Here is a 19,594-nt window from a genome sequence, read left to right as displayed (position 1 = left end):
ACCTGACTTCATCTCCTGTCCAGCCAGCTGTACGTTGTGAGCATTTCTGGTCCTCCCACTCAGTTCACACCCTCCGCCTCTGCCACCCCCACCCCCCCCTGCCCACATGATTCCCACTTCAGTCCTAGATGTGTGTGAGTGGGACGGTGCCGGTGAGGTAGTGCTGCTGGACACTGGCGTAGCCCCTCTGTGCTGTCGTGGGGTCACCGGCGTCCCCTCCTGGTCCGGGAATGTACATGCTGATCATGTCCCTGAGGTCCCCTTGCAAAGGCCCCCGGTGGTGGTTGGGCGTCCCAGTCGGAGGCGAGTGGGACACTGGTTCTGCTTTCACCATGGACATGGTGACGGGGCTTGGCTGCTGGGGACTGCTGCTGTATGACATGGGGCTGTGGATGGAGGGGGGGGGGGCGACAAGTTAGACACCATATGAGAGTTTCAAATACAAATACATGCACCTGGTTAATGGAAGAAATCATGCAAAGGCAGACCATACATGCAGATGTGGGTGTCAACCACCCCCACCCCCCCCCCCCCCAATTCCATCCGGCCTGATTCAAGTCGGACCAATCACAACCGTTTATCCAATATGGGGCGGGTTTAAGCTCCGATTTCCGTAAAACCACCAAGATGGCCGCCTCCGATGAGGAACGCTCTCAATCTATCACGTCGGCATTAAACTGGACGGCGGTTCACGTTACGTACGAATAACAATAAGTGTTGGCTTCTAAACTCATGTCATGCCAAACGTCTGGTGTCTTCTGTCGTGTAAAAAAAAAAAAAAAAAAATCGATCACGAGCGGACGGCGCCGAGTGCGTCGCTTCACGCCTGGCGTTTTGAATGCGTCTCGAGTGGCCACTTGGGATCGGAGCTCACTTCCACTCTATATGCAAATGAAACGCATACATCATTTCCGTTTGCACAGACTCCCTTCCCCCCCCCCCCGGGGCAAAGGACCGGCTAACTAACAGCAGCTAACTAAAAGCTGTGTGTCCATCAGGAAACTCGCGGGTACTACATCCATGAGAATCTGTTTTGCCTGATGTTGGGACGACTTCTTCTTCTTCTTCTTCTTCTTCTTCTTTCTCACTTTAATGAGCAAATCACAGCGTACTTCCGCTTACGCAGAGGACGTCAAGCCGAGTGGGCGGTCCTTCAACCTGGCCCGGTGCGCACCGCTAAAAGAACGCGGCCACATGCGGCTCAGACCCCCTCCGATCGTGGTCGGGTGGGCTCTCAACGCGTCCTCGAAAGCGTCTCGGGTGCACTCGCACCACTTGTGATGGGATCGCCCAGGACGCGTGCTGATACCAGGTGTGTTCTAGTACAACGGAAAATTTAAAAGCAATGAAACTGTTCAAAAAAAAAAAAAAAAAAAAAATACCAGCCATTTTCTTTCTTTGCCACATGACCCCAAACTTTTGACAATCTTGCTCGTCCTTTAAAACTTTCTGACCCTATTGTCTGGGACCCAGTGGGGGAACAAGCTTGACTCTTTTCAACATCTAAAAACTGACGACGGGCATCAGAAACATCCTCCAGGGAAGCTTTAAGCGATTCACCTGCCGGAGGAAAACATTTACTCTCGCATTTTAACACCGCAGTTGGGTCATCAGTCCAAAATGAGCAGATACTGGAATAACATTCCTTCCATCCTCACACCGGGACGTTTATCAGAGTGTTCAGTCTTTGTAGTTGGGGGGGATGGGGTGGGGTGGGGGGGGGCTTGAGACCTGTGGCAGGAGGCAAAAGATCCAGAAATGCGACTGGGGGGGACAATGGCTGAGCGGGGATAGGGGAGGGCGGGTAGTGGACCACACACAGAGCAGTCCTGCCTGCCGTCGAGTCATACTGATCAACATTCCAGGCAGGACCCAGCCCAGAGGCCAGCGCCGCGCATAACAAGTAGGCAACAGACTGAAGCCTGTTGTTTCAGCGTATGCAGAGTCCCTCTGTGGTGACTGAATGCACTTCATCCAAAACATTTCTACCAAATTAAAGCATCAAGTTTTCTTTTACCCACCCCCCAACCCCCCCAACCCCCCCCCAAGTGCTCTCTAACAAGTCAGTTTGACATCAGATTGAGAATCTGAGTAGTTGGAAGGGGTTGTGCTTCGGACCATCAAGTCACAGACTTGTAATAAAAAATAGAGACAAGTGTAGTTGGTTTTAGGAAAGTAGTGAGGGGGGGGGGGTGTATTTCCAGAATAAAAGCTTTATCTAAATAAAAAATATAAAAATGCATAATTTAAAAACGCTTTGATGTGAATGAACTTGTTCATGGGGAGGGGGGGGGGGCATATTTGATGATAAATGATTGTAAATCAGGCTTATTTTCACTTCCCTTTCTCCACTAAGTAGCATGATTTAAAAAAAAACAAAAAAAAAAAAAAAGGGGGGGGGGCGGGCAAACTGTTTTAAAGTCCCTGGGACTTACTATGCAAAGTTAAAGTTGTACAGGTGGACGCCATTGCTGGGGAAGGACACACACACACACACACACACACACTCTAACTCTCCGGGAGCTCCCAGACGGACTCACCTGTACGAGTTGGCTCCGTTCATGTACGTCTGCGCCGCCGTCATGGCAGGTGGGTACTGGAGCGCTGACAGGTCGTACCGGTGTAGCTGCTGCGTGTAGCCGAGCGCCTCGCCCTGCATGCCGGCGTACCCTCCGGTGGGGCCCCAGCCGTAGCTCTCCATCCTCGGACTCCCGCCTTGGCCTTGCGCCGCCGCCGCCGCCAGCAGGTTGCCGGCTGACAGCGGGTACTTGCCCACCTGAGTGTCCTTTTTGAGCAGGGGCTTTGTCTTGCGGCGTGGCTTGTACTTGTAGTCGGGGTACTCCTTCATGTGGACCGCCCGGAGCCGCTTGGCCTCGTCGATGAAGGGCCGCTTCTCGGCGTCGGTCAGGAGTTTCCACTCCGCTCCCAGCCGCTTGCTGATCTCGGAGTTGTGCATCTTGGGGTTCTCTTGGGCCATCTTGCGCCTCTGGCCCCTGGACCACACCATGAACGCGTTCATGGGCCGCTTGACTTTATCCATGGGGTCGCCTCCGGGTGGGCACGCCGTCTTGGAGCCCGGGTGAGAGTTGCCGTTGCTGCCCATGTTGCCGGTCATGTTGCCGGTGATCGGTGACATTCCCTGGGAGGCCTGGTGAGACGGGGGCTGCCCGCTCGGCTTCAGCTCGTGTTCCATCATGCTGTACATGTTCGGACGGAGTTGTCTGAAAGAGTTGCGGCGAGTTACGGGAGCGGCTGGAGTCGCTTTTTGGTCGCGTCCGCCCGGCGATGCGTGACCAGGGGTTTGGCCCTTTGCAGGTTTAACTGGGAGCGCCGGGTGATCCGAATCAACTAATTACTCACGGCGCGCCCCGGGACGAGCAGCTCGTCTTCAGATGAGACCGACGGTGGCAGTCATTACTTTGACACCGAAAGGCGCCGGGGATGTTCAGATGTCAGCAGCTGCCGCGGAAGAGCCCGAGAAAAGCCCACTTGTTGTCAGGCGGCCAGCTCACACACTGAACCCGACCGCCCGCTCACTCCGAAAGTTGCCCCTGTTCTCGAGCAGCCAGCCGGGCGCGGACCAATGGGAGAGCGAGGAGAGAGAGAGGGGGGGGGGGGGGGGGGGGGGTAGGGGCTCCGGTCCGTGCGCGCGTATTTGCAAGTGAAAGGGCTCCGGTGGTGCGCGAGACACTTGTTGCGGACGGAGGTGGGGAGGACTGCAGATTGCAGGGGGGGGGGTGGGGGGGGGCAAGTCTCCGTAATCAATTATGATCAACTATATCGATCAGAGGGAGTGAAAGTCACTCCTCAGAACCCCCACCCCCCAAGAACCACCACAAACTGCATACAGTCAAGTAAATCGCCAAAATTAACGGCAGAAAACCATCAACGATTATTATTTTTTCGGGAAGTCATTGAACGCATCCCACATCTTTTGGGTTTTCCCTAAATCTTAATTAGACTTAAAACCACAGAGGGGGCCATTGTAAAAACCATCAACTGATAAATCAAGAAATAAAAGTTTAAACTTATAACCCCCCCCGCACATATTTGTAGTGGCAAAGAAGGGTTTTTTTTTTTACTTTTTGGGCCTTTTTTGTTTTGGAGTGAATACATTGAGGTGTTTCTTTTTAGAGGTTCAGTAAGTGTTCCACTGAGGAACCTGTTATGGTCATGCCCCCCAATCCCCCCCCCCCCCCCCTGCCTCCCTTCCTCTCCTTGCAGTTCTCAGGCATTTAGTTCGGTCTTGTTGCTGTGGCTGCGTTCAAATGAAAGCAAAAGCTGTGAAGTACGGCGTCATCATCATCATCATGTGGGCCGAGGCTTGAGCTTCCAGCTTCTCTGAGGCAGAGGCAGAGGAAAAACAGCAAGTTACCACCAATGTTTTCTTTATGCCATCCTGTATCTAGTAGACCACCGCAAAAAACACTTACAGGTGTCTCAAAAACCAGATTGACCCCCTTCTTGAGGGCCCCGGGGGGGGGTTGTTTTTGTTCAACAGCGGTGCACGTGTCCGGTCGTGTTCGCAGCGTGGAGCGCAGACTACAAATGGCAATCGTACGTTTGCCTAAAGGGGGACGCAGGACCCAGCCAGCTTATCGCAAAAAAAACGAATAAGTCACATTAACCTGCAGCTTCTGGGGACCCCGCGCAGGGGTCATGGGGCCCCCGGGCCAGAGTTGCCCACTTTGCCTGTTTGGTAATCGAAGTTGCTGAACTTTCAGGGCAAATCAAATAGATGGAAGTTAAGGATGGAATGAACTCAATAAAGTCATCTTGTATGACGGTCAGGTTGCACTCTCTGTGTCCGCCTGTCGTGTTTTATAATGTCGTCTTGTCTTTCGCGCCGCCTCAGGGCTGGTTTAGGCTTGATGCGAGGGGGTCCTGCAGATACCTGTAGTCCAGCATCAGGCTACACTACAGGCGCCAGGTCCTGCCTCCACTGTTTTCCCTGTCTCCTTCCGATCAAGGCCAAGAAACTTCACTGACTGATGCGTGAACGTGTGTGTCCGTGAGCACGTGAGTGATGATGGACGGGCAGCGGTGGAGAACTTGGCGTCACGCAGGTGTTGGTGTGTTTCCCCAAGTCAGTTGGAGAGTGTGTTACGTAGATGTGTGTGTGTGTGTGTGTGTGTGTGTGCTGCAGGTGTGTGTTTGTGACCGTGTGTTTGTGACTAATTGGGAATTGTGAGGCTCCAGTCTCCCGTTTCCTTCGCCATGACAACCCTGTGTGGAATCCCTTCCAGACCTTGCCCTCCTCCTCCTCCTCGTCCTCCTCCTCCTCTCTGCTCCTCTGGCTTTTCCTCCTTCAAAAAAAAAAAAAAAAAAAAAAGAAAAAAAAAGAAATCCACCACGCACTCACACTCGCGAGCTTTCCTTCATCTTGTCGGTGTCAACTTCTGTGGCTTCAGACGGAGCGGAGTGGCTTCCCTCCTTCCTTCCCCGTCACCGCAGAGCATTGCGTGTCGGTGCCGGGAGAGGTGAAGCGAAGACGGCGGCCAACTGGTCCTCCATTAAAGTCCCACTTATTAACAAAATGTGGGGTTTGGTTAACACTCCTCTTTTGGATTCAAAGCCTGCGTCAGGGTCAGATTTCCTTCGGTCCGGCTCTTTTTTGGCTCGTGAGCTATTTTCCAACGAATGAAAGCAAAGTTTTATCCTATTGAATATATATATATATATGGCGGTAAACGGTGTGTGTTCTCCCATTTTTGTGGCACACACTGCCAGTGTGTGTGTGGGGGGGGTCAGCCTCGATGTGGGTGTGTGTGTGCGTGCTCCGCCTACTCTCTCGGCGGTATCACCTGTGGCAGGCAGATCTGTGTGAGAAACGTTAGACCTTACTGGGTCAGAAACTGCCGGACGCTAACTCGCAGATGTTGGGCAATTTGCAATAATTAGCATTAAAATGAGCACAATCGCCCTATATTGACTATATTTCAGCAACTGCTTGGCCAGTGCGGACAACACTGGAGTGGCCGTGGGGGGGTTAAATGAGGGTGCTGAATCAATCCAAAATGGCCTTTTGAGCGAGAAGTGGCCACGTTTCAACTCGCCGGGGGGAAGTTTTAGACGGACGCCGAATCCGAAATGACAAATTGTACACTTCTAATTCACAGACTCTGAGATAACAAAGGCAAGTACCAAACTAGAACAATATGGCTAAAAAAAAAAAAAATAGAGAGAGAGAGGCCAGATCTTTTGCAAGTGTGAGTATTGGACTCAACGTTCATCAGGTGGACACAAACACGTCTCCCGGATGTATGAGCGCACGTTTGTCACACATCAGCTTCACGAACCGTGACAGGCTTGTGGCCGCACATCCGTCTGCTTCTCACTGAATGCGGCTCGGGCCTAATTATGCCATATCTACCGCTGACTCAAAACGTGGACTCGGGCCCGGCATGTCAGCGCGGCGAGTCACGTGACTTATTTTTTTTTCCGCGTTAAAGAGCTCTGACAATGACATTTCCATTATGGCTTCTCGTTCACAATGCCCACAAAGTAATGAGAGGATTCAAATGTTATGGAACTCACTGAGGTAAAAAAAAACCAAAAAAAAAAAAACCCAGCTTGATGGAAAGGAGGGAAAATCTGAATGAACAGAAATTAAGTGGGATGAAATCAAGAAGTAAGGAGGGCAGCGGAGTGGGGGTGGGGTGTAGATTATAGGGTGAGAAAGAGGCAGTGAAGACGGGGCAAATGAAAGCCACAAAATGAAGGAAGAAAGGGAGACCGAGATGGAGAGGGAGAACAAGAGAGGAGGAGGGACGAAAGGATGAAGGGATGGATGATGAAGGGGTGGGGTGTAAGAGTTCGGTGCAGGGGGGTGGTTTTGGGTGACAGGCCTCATTGAATAGACCTCTTTTCTCCCCTCTGCTGGCTTCTCTTCTCATGCAAAACAGGCCCGTTCAGCCTCCCAGCCATCCGTCACACAACAGAAAGACCATGGCAGGCCCTTTACGAGCCCCACACTAGCATAATCCACCCCCCCCCCCCCACCCCATCCCACACAGCACCATCTCTCAACCCCACAATCCAGCACCCAACAGGGGGTGGAGTGGTAACAGGAGTGTGCATGTGTGTTGGGCAGTTGGGGGATGGGCATGGGGTATCTTCGCCGCAGAGAAAGTGCCTTTGGAAGAAGGGCCACCTAGGCTGAGAGCAGGACAACAACAAGAAGAAAAAAAAAAAAGCAGAGAGACGTAACATGTTTTGAGGCTGGATGGACGTCATATGGATGGGACACCGGGTAGGTTAGGAGGGGTTAACCTGTCCGGGATGTGGTGTGTGTGTGTGTGTGTGTGTGTGTGCATGTGAGAACCAGGTTTAGGTATTTAATTGTGATGGTTAAAGTAGGGCTTAGGCTAGCTCCAGCTGGGAGAGGTGGGCGAGCGGCGAGTTCGCTACGTTCCACAAGGCCTCTTAGCTTTTTTTTAGTCTAATAAATAAAAATACAAAAACCCCAATCATATGGGCACAAGCAAAACAGCCGTTTAATCTAATAAATATCAATCTGGTGGGTTCTCCACTTCCCTTTCATTGTCGCTGGGCCTTCGCCTCGTCAAACCTGACATACAGGTGTACTCCAGCCCTGTCGGGTGTGGTTACAGGTGCGGCAGAGACCTGGTATTAACACGCGTCCTTGGTGTGAGCCGATCACAAGTGGACAGCTTTAAGCACACGTGACCTGGGCCGCGGCGACCGCCGGCAAGCTACAGTTAGCGGTTACTTTAGCAACAAGTAAACAGGAAACTCTGCAAATCGCAGAGCAGCCGGAGGACATCAGGGGGAAAAGCAGTATTTGTCAGAATAATAACCCCCACCCTCCCGCCCCCCCAAGCTATACGACCCCTCATGTTAGAATTTGTGGGATGGGCTACAAAAAAAACATAAATGAACGATTCAATCACTTCAACAGAATTCATGAACTGTGAATCAATCTGGGACGTCACGTAGGGAACAACTTCTGCCCGATCTCTAATGAGGGAAGTTCATTTTCCCCACCAACACTTATCCCGTCAGCTGGGGGGGGGGGGGGTCGAACATCATCCGTCCTTATCCGTCGAGGCCTGGACAGCTGAGCCGTTGAACCCCACCTACTTGTTGAATCCCGCGTCAGCGGCTCCTTTTGAGTACTAGAATCCCATTCGTCTCAAATGAAATGGACCGGCCTCGCAAATAAACCCCCCCCCCCAAAACTGATGGTGTATTTGGATGCTCAAAGGTTTCCACGGAGATGTCCACAAATGGCAACAGAGTCTCAATATGAATGGAAAGGTGGGGTAAAGCAATGACATTTCACTTCAACACGTGACGGACATCTCGAACAAACATGAACAACAACAAGGCTGAGAGACGGCAACATGGTGGAGCTTCAGACTCCACATGGTGGAGCTTCAGACTCCACATGGTGGGCCACCTGAACGTGAACTCCTTCACATTCTACACAATACATCTTTACTTATCTGACGTAAGAAAGGAGAGTCCAGAGCCTACGTGTTTATGATGTTATGACTTTAAAATGCTCTCGTGATGCGCTTCCTGGTTGTGAGCCTGCATGTTTGACGGGAGGGGGGAGGGGGGAGTCACCTCACAGGCCTGCCATCGTGAAGACAGAACAATGTCTCCCTCTAATGGAGGGACAGTGTTATTTATATTTATCAAGCCTCAGAGCGGGAGGTCAGCCCTAACCGGCCAAAGCTTGGTCCAACTTTTAGGGAGTATTACGGAGCCTTAAATACTACAAGAGCTCATCGTTGTTTGGCAATTGATGGATCCGCATTTTGCAAATGCTAAAAGGCCTCAGCTGTACAACCGCCTGCAGACTTTAAGTGTGCTTCCTGGTTGAGATCCCGCACATTCGGCGGGAGGGACATTTTTACATGACAAGTCCCTCTAACGGAGGCTTTTTGGCTGTTAGTGGAATATTTAGTCAGGCAGTAGTTTAGATTACAGTCTTAAACCATGCTCATCAACTAAGAGCCTTATTCTATAGCCTGCTTTTCTTATTCTATATAAAATATACAAATCCATTATAAAAGGCTCAAGCTGATGGCTCCAGTTTTATGGGTTTTTATAAAAAAAAAAAAAAAAATTCCTGCTTTTGTGCGATGCCAAGCTCTCATCTTTTGTATCCTTTATGCAACATCCGTATGATCGGATGACCCCGAGCTGTGTAGATGAGACACCTTCAGTATTTGACCAACAAACTGCTTTTGTTTCCCTTCAATTCTTTTTTTTTTTTCCTTCTTCTTTCTCCTGTATTTGCACAGACAGTGAACTGTCTAAATAATCACACGCGACTGAATGGACATGACACCGACATACAATTAAATGTTTATTGCGGAAAAAGACAACCGGAATGACATGCTTAGATTGTTCTAAATAAAGTCCAGGCTGGAGATGCAGCCGGAAATGGCAGATCACTCAAGAATCACGAGATAAATAATATAAAAAATAAAAAAGGGGGGGGGGGGGCATTCAAGCTGTTTTATGGTTCTTTCAGGCCTCGAGTTTACAAAGGATCACTTGTTTTGACCGAATGAAGCCACAAAAAAAAAATAAAGGAGGTCAAATGCTTTACATAGTACACCTCCGTGGGTAGTTGTCTGTCAACACCAGGAGTTGGCGCAAACTGCGACGCACGCGGAGGTGTCGAGAGCCGCCCGGCAGCCAATCACAGGCAGCCTTGCAGCACAGGTTTGCGTGTCGGTCCAGTAGAACCGGGGCTTTCAGCTGTCAACTTTGCACGCGGCGCGTATCCGTTTACATTCTAGCCTCTCCGCGCAGGATCTGGCCCGCAAGGGCTTTCATGCTATTCAACAATGCAGAGGCCCGTTTACACTGTTAAAAAAAAAAGGAGAAACTTTTATTTTTTTTTTATTAATTTTTTTTTTTTAAGACCATTAAAATAAATACTATACAGAATCCAATGTAGAAAACGTGATACACTGTTTCTGTCTCAAAAAGGTTAACAATTCCTTAAATTCATTTTAAAAAATAGCACTGACTATACACCCCAAAACACGACCAGACACCAAACCCCATGATGACAGGCATTTTAATGAGGGGCTTACAGTAGAGAAGAGATTTTTTTTCTTTTTTTTTTGAGAGGGGAAGGGGGAGGGGGGGGGTCCTCTATATACTTAATCTTCTGTAGTTTGGTCCTTTAATGTCTGACGGCTCCTGCATCCCAACAATTTGGCGACGTAGGCTACAAAATGTCACTACCACCTTATCCAAAAAAAAAAAAAAAAAAATCAAAAAAAAAATCCAATGTGTCATTTAAACATAAAATCTAAATGAACAATAATGTCAAAGAGTTAGAGATCGGGTGAGGGAAGGAGAAGGAAAAAAAATAAAAAATAAAAAAAATCCAACCAGGTTGTCATTGTCGAGAGGCAAAGTCTCCACAGAACTCACCGTTGTTCTTTTATTTTGCCTCCAGACATCTGTGGCCACCAGTCAGTCAGTCTTCAACTGAACGCTACTGCACGGATGACTGTACAAGTCAAGCAGTATGTACATTAGCAATAAAAATAATATATATATATGAAACAGCAGTAAAAAGGATCAAAGCGGTAAACAACTCATTCATGATGGATTTTACTATACAGGTCTTTTTATTGAATATGCCCTGTGTACTCTAGACCCCCAAAAAACCTCTGTTCTTAACATGATCATGGATGTGTGTTAAAGGCTGTTTTAAGAACACTGAAGGTTGTTTAAATACTGATCTGGTCAAATGCAGCACTTTTTCCCCCTCCCGTTTCATTTAGACCGCTGTTGTGTTTTCAGAGTCCAAAGTGAACTTGCCAATCGGCTCATCCAGCGGGGTCACGGGCAACGCAGTGCCCCCCCCCCCCCCCCCCCCCCTGTGACGCTGGGCAGGTGCAAATCACAGCCGCATTTCACAAAAGCGCCAATCGCCGTGGCGTTAGCGTTGAGCGCGTTTATCAATTGAGCCAAGCTGTTAATCTAAATGGTACGCTTTCCTAACAGTCAGAGCTAAAATCCTTTTCTTTTTTTATCATTAATCAACTTTATTTTTTAAATCTTTTTTTTGTGGGTTTTTTTTTTTAAATGTGCTTTTGGAAACGCAGTTATGCTTTGCACTTGTGGGACAGTTACAAATGCACTCATTTTATGTTAAAAGTCCTCAGTTTCGCAAAACATCAATGTGGAAAGGTTCAAATTAATGCTTTAAATTTTAGGAGGGGTGGGATTAGATGCTGGAATAATTTAGGTGCCGATATGGGGGGGTTATGGAATATGGCAAGCAGATGAGGCAGGTCAGTAACTCATCCTTCAAAGAAAACCAAAAAAAAAAAAAAAAATTACAAAAAGGTTATGAAGGACTAATGGCTGCATTCCCCCTTCCCTTAGAATGTAGAGGGTAAAGTCACGGTGGAATTTAGCAAAAGGAAGAAACAAGGTTTGACTTCTAAAATAAGCGGGGTGGGTGTGGATGAAGGGCGTGTGAATTCTTCTAGATAAGATCGGCCACATTCATGGGCATCTCCTCGACGGTGGTGTTGTAGAACGTCTCAATGTCCCTCAGGGTTCGCTTGTCATCCTCGGTCACCATGTTGATGGCTACTCCCTTTCTCCCGAAACGGCCACCCCGACCAATCCTGGCAGGAGACAAATTCAAAATCGAGATTTAAATTGATTCAGCGTCACCGAGATAAGAGTACCTGGCAGCAATACAGGACGGGAGATAGAAGATCTATGGGTTTTAGGTTCACGTCAGCCAACCAGTTCCACAGCGGGAGCCGTCGCCTATATATTATGGGCTAGATTGTCATGCAAGATTGAGCGATCTCGGTAACGTGATTTGGGCGTCAGGACGTGACGCGAGAGCGACAGATAGTGGTAAAAACTTCACCCAGCCCTGCAGCATTATAAACACACAATTAGCTGCATTAAGTGTTCGGTCTCCTATAGAACTTCTTTCTTCTTCTATAAAAAAAAAAAAATAAATAGTTTCTAAGTTGCAATTATGTTGACATGCACACTATTTAAGAAGTTGGAAAATAGTAATTATGCGACATGAAAAACAAAAAAACCTGTCCTGTGACATCATGATGGGGAATAGGGATTTGGAAACGCTTCAGAATTTGGCTCGTTAAAGAATAAAAAGTCCTCCAATGTAGTTCCTTACTTTGTTTTATGAAACAGTAATTCAAATTGCTCAAGCCAATTTGTAATCCGATACTTGGCACCCCCCTTAGTGGCGTTTTACCTGTGGATGTAGTTTTCCCTATTGGTCGGCAGGTCATAGTTGATGACTAGGGACACCTGCTGGACATCAATACCTCTGGCCTGAGGAGGAACAGAATGGTCATTAGTTGCATAGCATTTGTATCCATATGGCACAAAAAGGAGGACATGGCCGAGGTCAAGCGCCAGCTTTCTGCTTCAGGTCATCCACCAAACACACCATGAAGAAATGGTCATCTGTCGGTGACGTCAATGCATTGTAGACGGGGTTATTTTGTCCTGATTCTTGATAGGTTTACTGAAGCATTAAAGCAGCGCTTGAACCTGTCATTCTAGTTCAGAATGACTTTTACAGCCATGTCCAACTTTAAACACCGCTGTCTAATAGATGGGAGTTAAAAAGACAAACCAAACATAAAATCCAAAACATGTGGGAGGTCAAGACTGAATGTAATCCGCCAATTAGTTGTGAGTCAAGGACTTAGACCGTGCCACAGTGGAGGGCAGATAGGCTTCTGTACCAAGGAACATTCAGTCCTTCACCAACACTGCAGATGGGAGGAGAGGGAACCTTGGACTGCACATAGTCTTAAAAAGGCAAACCTGACATGCGTTTGTCCTGGTTTACATACAAGAAGCTAGTGTGTGCTACATCGTTAAGTAGTGGCAGAGCTGAATCAGTCTGTACATGTATGCCGTGCACGTCAGCTCAAAAATCAGCTCTCAGCTAGACCAGGGATGGACAGTGTAGAAGGCTGTTGTACATACCAGCAGGTCAGTGGTAATGAGGACTCGACTGGAGCCAGAGCGGAATTCCCTCATGATCAGGTCTCGCTCTTTCTGGTCCATGTCACCGTGCTTAAGAAAAAAAGAAGAAATGAGGCATGGTTGGATGATACAAGGGGAGACAAAGCCAAACTGAAAAACACACACCCAGAATTGTCTGATCTAAACACACAATAGTGTCACAAATGCATCCAAATTACAATTTAAAATGGAGGCATCAGAAAGTTAAAACTACATTTCCAGCTTAACAGAAGTTTAAAATGGAATGCATCCTTGGTAAATGGAGAATTAGAACAATTAGCACTTTAAGAAATCCTTTGTATAAATCAATTAACTCCAAAACACTTTGTCTACAATTTCTTCATATTGCAAAGAAAGGACTGAAGTCTCTAGGACCAGGACTGAGTGTAATCCGCCAATTAGTTGTGAGCCAAGGACTTAGACCGTGCCACAGTGGAGGGCAGATAGGCTTCTGTACCAAGGAACATTCAGTCCTTCACCATCACTGCAGATGGGAGGAGAGGGAACCTTGGACCTCACATAGTAGTCTTTAAGGCAAACCCAACATGTCAGACAGTCTGGGCAGCATGGGTGCGTAGTACAATAACACACTTGTAGTGGATCTGTTTGTGAGCAGAGATGTAAAAAACAAGAGTACAACAAAAAGCTCTTCCGCTCAGTTTTTGTAGAAGTGACGACGAGTAGAGGCTCTTACCAGAGCAGAGACAGTGAAGTCTCTGGCATGCATCTTCTCAGTCAGCCAGTCCACTTTCCTCCTCGTGTTGATGAAGATGACTGCTTGTGTGATGGTCAGGGTTTCATACAGGTCACACAGCGTGTCCAGCTTCCACTCCTGAGGACCACCAACAGTTTAGAACACACAGCCAGCTCAAGTGAGCTTCGTTTCTGTACACAGCATGTTCCAAGATCTGGATCAATTACACTATATTGCACTATACAGAGAAGCTACACTCATAGATCTAGGTCTCCAACTTGTCTGGTTTGCTGACTAAAAAGGCCACAGCATTGGGAAACGTTTCTGCACCTCTTTCTCCACGTTGATGTAGAATTGGCGGATGCCCTCAAGGGTCAGCTCCTCCTTCTTCACCAGGATTCGGACAGGTTCACGCATGAACTTCTTTGTGACCTCCAACACATCAGCTGGCATGGTGGCCGACAGTAGGACAACCTAAAAAAAAAAAAAAAAAGTCCTATACATTATGGAGGCATTTTTCCTTCCCTCACTATAGTGTGATGAATGTGACACAACACAAGCAACCTTATTACAGTTGTGTCTCATGCCCCAATTGGCAGAACGGGGATATTTAGACTAATTTCGAAGATACTGGGGGTGGAGGTAGAATGGCTCTTACCTGTGTGCTGCTTGACAGTTTCAAGAAGATCTCATAGATCTGGTCCTTGAACCCTCGACTAAGCATCTCGTCAGCCTCGTCCAGCACAAACATTTTTATGTGCTTAGAAGCTGAAAAAGATTAAAGAAAAATTAATATAGATCAGAAAACCTGCACTTGTCCCATCACAAGTGTAGTAATAGCTGGAATTGGAGATCATAAAAAAAAAGGGGGCGATCTATTGAATTCTGCAGCTTCAGAGAGACAAGGACTCTCCCAGGGTGCTGAAGCTGTGGCCTGGGGGGGTAACGGAGCCTCCTCACACATACCTAGTTGCCTTTATGGAAGTCTTTGAGTAGGCATGCTTTCTCTAGAACACCGTCAACACTAGCGAACGCCTCCCTTTCAGAAACGTGACGGGTGCTGTACTCAGAAGTAGTGATTTATGATCATGTCTCTGGACCCCCGCTGTGCCGAGACTCGAGCCAGCAAAACGCCAACCAGAGCGACAACACAGAAGGGGTTTACAGAGTCAGCTGACACGCATGGGTTTCATCATCATACAGCAGCACACTCATCTCTTGTGGCGTGACAAACTTGTCAGGAAAAAAAAAAAGGAGGGGGGGGGTTGATCTTCCATAAAGACTCTTCCAAGATTCCATATTGCCAGTTGATTGAAAGAAAACAGTTTCAATAATAAAAAAAAAAAAAAAAAACTGTCGACTGCTCATAATTTGGCACGATTAGTTCACGTGATGACTTACAGAGGTTTCTGCGACTCAACATGTCGAAGACGCGGCCGGGGGTTCCCACCACAATGTGTGGGGATTCAGCCTGCAGCTTCTGGACTTCACTGCGAATGCTGGTCCCTCCGATACAGGCATAGCAACTGGCTCCCATGTAGTCACCCAGGGCCAGCACCACCTTCTGGATCTAAAAAAACAAAAACACAAAGTGAAGACACATTTGTTGATTCGTGTTTTAGGCAATTAAAAAAAAAAAAAACTGTCAAAGACATGTCATTGGCTAAATATTTGATTTTGATAGACTATCACAACTACTCCCTTTCAGAAGTATGATGGGTGCTGTATTCAGTAGTAGTGATTTATGATCATGTCTCTGGACCCCCGCTGTGCCGAGGACTCAAGCTAGCAGGACGCCAACCAGAGCGACAACACAGCAGGGGTTTACAGAGTCAGTTGACACGCATGGGTTTCATCATTATACAGCAGCGCTTTCTGATTGTGGCTACCATCATGCATCAGTGTTCAGGGGTGCAACGGTACACAAAAGTCACAGTTCCGTTCATTCACTGGTTAATCCTGAGGTGGGGTAATCAATTTGATCGAAGCAAAGACTGAAAGCCAACTTGACCCTGACCGGGTTAGTCTGAGGGCATGTTCCTATGGCAAACCAGCCAGGCTTAACTGTAAATATAAAAGCATGCTTAATTAAGTATGGCCTAAGTAAATCAGGCTCTTTCAGGCAAGTGTTTGTACAAGACAGTTACGCTGTGTGCTGTTGGTGCAATCTTGTAATTCAGCATCAAGACCGTTTAATATAGTCACTGCACAGTCTGAAGCGAGTAGCAGAAAGGAACATCTGTATAAAAAACAGCAGGTTAACGTGGCTTTAGGTAACTGTACATTTGTAAGCGTTGTGCTCAATTTACCAAAGACTGGTCATGAATCTATGGAGACACTAGACCTCCAAATGTACAGTTTCAGTGACAGTTTTACATACTGTTCGACAGTGACCCTACCTGCTGAGCCAGCTCCCTGGTGGGGGCCAGGACCAGAGCCTGGGTGTCTTTCAGCTCCACATCAATCTGCTGGAGGATGGAAATGGCAAAGGTGGCAGTCTTCCCAGTGCCAGACTGGGCCTGAGCAATCACATCGTAACCTGAGAGAAAAAAAACATGTAACACACAAAACAGAGTCAGAACTACTGTAGTGTAGCCAGAGAGCACATCAACACTGCAGCACAGTCATGATAGTCTAATTCAAGGTTCAAGTCAATAGAGTAGATTAATTGAATAGAAAAAGATCTTCCATCCTTTAGTATCTAAGGATTGTAAGCACACGAAAAAAGAGCCGGAAGACCACGGACCCAAATAATCTGGGGTATGCAAGTGGATCACAATAGGTGTGTTTGGACCAGAGGAACTTTCCCCCCCCATAGTTTTAACAGTTGGAGGACCCCGCCCCTTTTTATTGGGTTTGCACTGCAATAAGTATGAACAACCATAGTTCTTAGAACATCGTAGTGTACTTTGATCGGTTGAACTCAAGGCAATGCAGCATTGGCAACCACCATCTTTTAAAACTTGTGCAACAAAAAAAGAATAAGCATGAACCACAAGCACATGATAAGTTAAAATACTGGAGGTCCTTGGACATGTATGCATAATCTACACACAAAAGTTAGAGATGTCTTTAGTGAAAGAGTACACCTCACTTACCCTTGATACAAGGGACAATGGCTCTCTGCTGGATTGCGGAAGGCTTCTCAAAACCATAGGCATAAATTCCTCTGAGCAGAGTCTCGCGCAGGCTCATCTCATCAAAACTGTCCACGATCTGATTCCAGTTGCTCTGTTGGGGGCAAGATAGACAAGTGGCAACAAGGCAAAACAAATTTAAAAGACACGCCTTGATATGAAAGTAGTATGCGATCACGGCTTAGGCCACACAACTAGGTGGATGTGTGGTGGTGGTTTTTATTATCTTATCATTACTGCCACAGTTGACTCACCTCAATGATCCCATCTGGCTCCATGCCCTCTGGGCCATTGTCTCTGTGAATGACAAGACAACGAGTTACTAGTATCATTCATTGTGATCTCACTTCTTCTGCGCCACAGCAGAACAAATTAAATAAACAGTTGGATGGATGAATAAAAATAAACAAATAAAAAAAAACACCACAGCTTAGATGAATATTCTCCCTAATCCAATTCTGCGTCTCCGGCACGACGCATGTCTTGCTAATCTTTTCAGTTCCTCGTCATATAAAATGTGTTATTTCACGTCATGGGCTACCTCAAACTCCATTTTCTGGCGTACTACGTTGAAACTTTAAAGAAATCAAACACATTTGTCGTTTTATCCCTGCGCTTGAATGCAGGCGTCTTTTCAGGAGTCCGCCATTTTTACTAACGTTACATACATTCAAGATGGTCGTTTCCCCCAGTCGGGGCTGAAAAGTCGGAAGCTAGTCGACGGGAATAACGGCCACAGCTAGCCGGGTCGATTTTAGTCCGCTAGTGTTAAATAAACGATGTATTTTTCGCCTCTCCGTGAGCTTATTGCGAATAATGGGTTTTAAGACGTGGTCCTAATGCAAAATGTGCGATAGTACGAATAAAGAAAAAGCTCGGCTGGCTGCGGTCCCGGCCCGCTACAGCTACTGCCAACAGGCCCTGTTCGTCTTTGTGGCCCTTTATTAGACTCGCCATGTCAGCGAAAGCCATTAACGAATGCGTACGCCGACATAAACCGGGTATTTGTTTCACGAAGGTAGCACATACTTTGACGTACAGCAATGTTGGGAGGGGGAGGGGGGAGGAAAAGGTTCCAACATCAGTTCACGGCCTACCGTCGCGCTACCGGCATTGTCTAAGCCGCCGCTTGACACTACCACGACCATGTGCGCCGGTCGTAGAAAAAGACAAAATCCCTTTAAATGTACACCAACGCTACCAACTCCGAGCTTTCCTCCGCCGTGAGAAAACCCGGGAATTCCGCATTCCCAATATACCCGTAGATTTAACATTAGGCTTAGCTTGACATAAGCCTTTACCACGCGTATTCACGTGCTACCCCAAGGCTCCGGTTGCCATTTACATTGCTTCAGTTACGTTCGGGACCAACAGCAATCAGCCATCATTCGTGCCACTGCCAACAGAAACAAACGCCTAGACTACACATTTAGAAAGCTATGTGCGAACGTTGAGTTTTGAACGCCGAATTCACCGTATTGGTTTATTTAATGTGAAGACCGGTCCCGTTAGCTGGAGGCAGGCTATCGGCAGGCTAACGGCAGGCTAACGGCAGGCCTGAGCGGTAAGTCGAGCACAGAAAACACCATGATGCGTCGGTCAATGTCTACATCCCGACGAGTCAGTCATATCGAAAATAAACATATCGACGTAAGGAAGTATATCAACGTCTGACACATAAAATACCCATACGACCATAAACACTTTTCCTCACCTATTATCATATTCAGCCGACATTATTCCAAAGAAAGAAACTGCGGCAGAAATGTCTTATATACGTTGACAACACACAAAGAGGCTTTCTCATTGCAACAGATCGCCGTCATTTACCAGTAATCCCGCCCATAGAGACTTGTGATTGGCCGCTTTGTACGTCATATAACAGTAGGTGGGCCATACCGTCTGTAGTAGTGTACGATTGTTTGACCGTTGGTATGCCAGTGGGGTGGAGTTTACGTTCTATACGCAAAACTGTTTGAGAGGTAACCAAGCTCCTTTCACCCGGGCTACCCCGGGGAACACGTTTACAGCTCCCCCATTCTCAGCTCAGCCATTTGCCAACGTGGAAAAAAAAGGCCGAACCCTCGGGTACGTTCTTTCTTCTGAGCCATATTTCCTTGCCATCTTTCGTGTAGTAAGTCGAAACGCGGAACAATACAGCAGCGACACATCTCACACGCAGTGATGTAATCTGCGTGAAACTATGGATGAGTCACACTGTAGTCACCTGTTGCATATCTATAACTAAATTCACAAGGGGAGCTTGGAATGTGGGTGTGAGGTACTTAATGGAGCACCCCCTCCCTCTGAATGTCAGGCATCGATATCTGACAGGGTTATACTAATGTTCAATACATTTTGGCCAGCAACGAAGAAGCACCAAGGTTCACTTTCCAAACCTAACAGTATTTTCTGTTAATGTTATTTTCCCAACATGTAGTTCTGCATGCTGCTTCAAAGCCCTCTCTTCACTGCCAGAACTAATACACACTTTTTTTATTAGAATCAGAATCAGAATCAGAAACTGTTTATTGCCAAGTAACATACATTACAAGGAATTTGCTGTGGTCTGAAGGTGCTATTGTTTTGATAACAAATAAGTAGAATATAAAAGCTAAAATAAGAATAAGAATAAAAAAAAAAAAAAAAAAAAAAAAAAAAAAAAAAAAAAAAAATTAGATAAGATAAATAACAACAGTGCAGTGACCAGAATAAAGTAAAGTGTCCAGAT

The 19,594-nt window shown here is 47.1% G+C and overlaps 2 protein-coding genes and 2 non-coding genes across 4 annotated transcripts; all 4 read right to left on the bottom strand.

The window, feature by feature from the left end:
• Positions 1 to 124: 124 nt before the first annotated feature.
• Positions 125 to 3,205, bottom strand: sox19b (SRY-box transcription factor 19b). The gene is made up of 2 exons (XM_070929663.1): positions 2,541 to 3,205; positions 125 to 386 (listed from the first exon to the last, which is right to left on the bottom strand). The coding sequence occupies exons 1-2, from the start codon at positions 3,203 to 3,205 to the stop codon at positions 125 to 127; spliced, it is 927 nt and encodes a 308-aa protein (XP_070785764.1).
• A 7,390-nt stretch (positions 3,206 to 10,595) lies between these two features.
• On the bottom strand, positions 10,596 to 18,612 carry LOC139305631 (eukaryotic initiation factor 4A-I). The gene is made up of 11 exons (XM_070929544.1): positions 18,578 to 18,612; positions 17,118 to 17,160; positions 16,825 to 16,957; positions 16,126 to 16,265; positions 15,128 to 15,296; positions 14,385 to 14,494; positions 14,057 to 14,200; positions 13,727 to 13,864; positions 12,994 to 13,083; positions 12,248 to 12,327; positions 10,596 to 11,636 (listed from the first exon to the last, which is right to left on the bottom strand). The coding sequence occupies exons 1-11, from the start codon at positions 18,598 to 18,600 to the stop codon at positions 11,492 to 11,494; spliced, it is 1,215 nt and encodes a 404-aa protein (XP_070785645.1). The 5' UTR covers positions 18,601 to 18,612; the 3' UTR covers positions 10,596 to 11,491.
• Positions 14,789 to 14,927, bottom strand: LOC139306368 (small nucleolar RNA SNORD10). The gene has a single exon (XR_011599453.1). It is a non-coding gene; the product is annotated as a small nucleolar RNA SNORD10 (small nucleolar RNA).
• On the bottom strand, positions 15,451 to 15,590 carry LOC139306367 (small nucleolar RNA SNORD10). The gene has a single exon (XR_011599452.1). It is a non-coding gene; the product is annotated as a small nucleolar RNA SNORD10 (small nucleolar RNA).
• Positions 18,613 to 19,594: the final 982 nt, after the last annotated feature.

This window comes from Enoplosus armatus, chromosome 23, assembly GCF_043641665.1.
Source record: "Enoplosus armatus isolate fEnoArm2 chromosome 23, fEnoArm2.hap1, whole genome shotgun sequence".
NCBI classification, from domain to species: domain Eukaryota; kingdom Metazoa; phylum Chordata; class Actinopteri; order Centrarchiformes; family Enoplosidae; genus Enoplosus; species Enoplosus armatus.
Note: the sequence above shows the minus strand (reverse complement) of the source record. Positions and strands in the feature narration are given on the sequence as shown.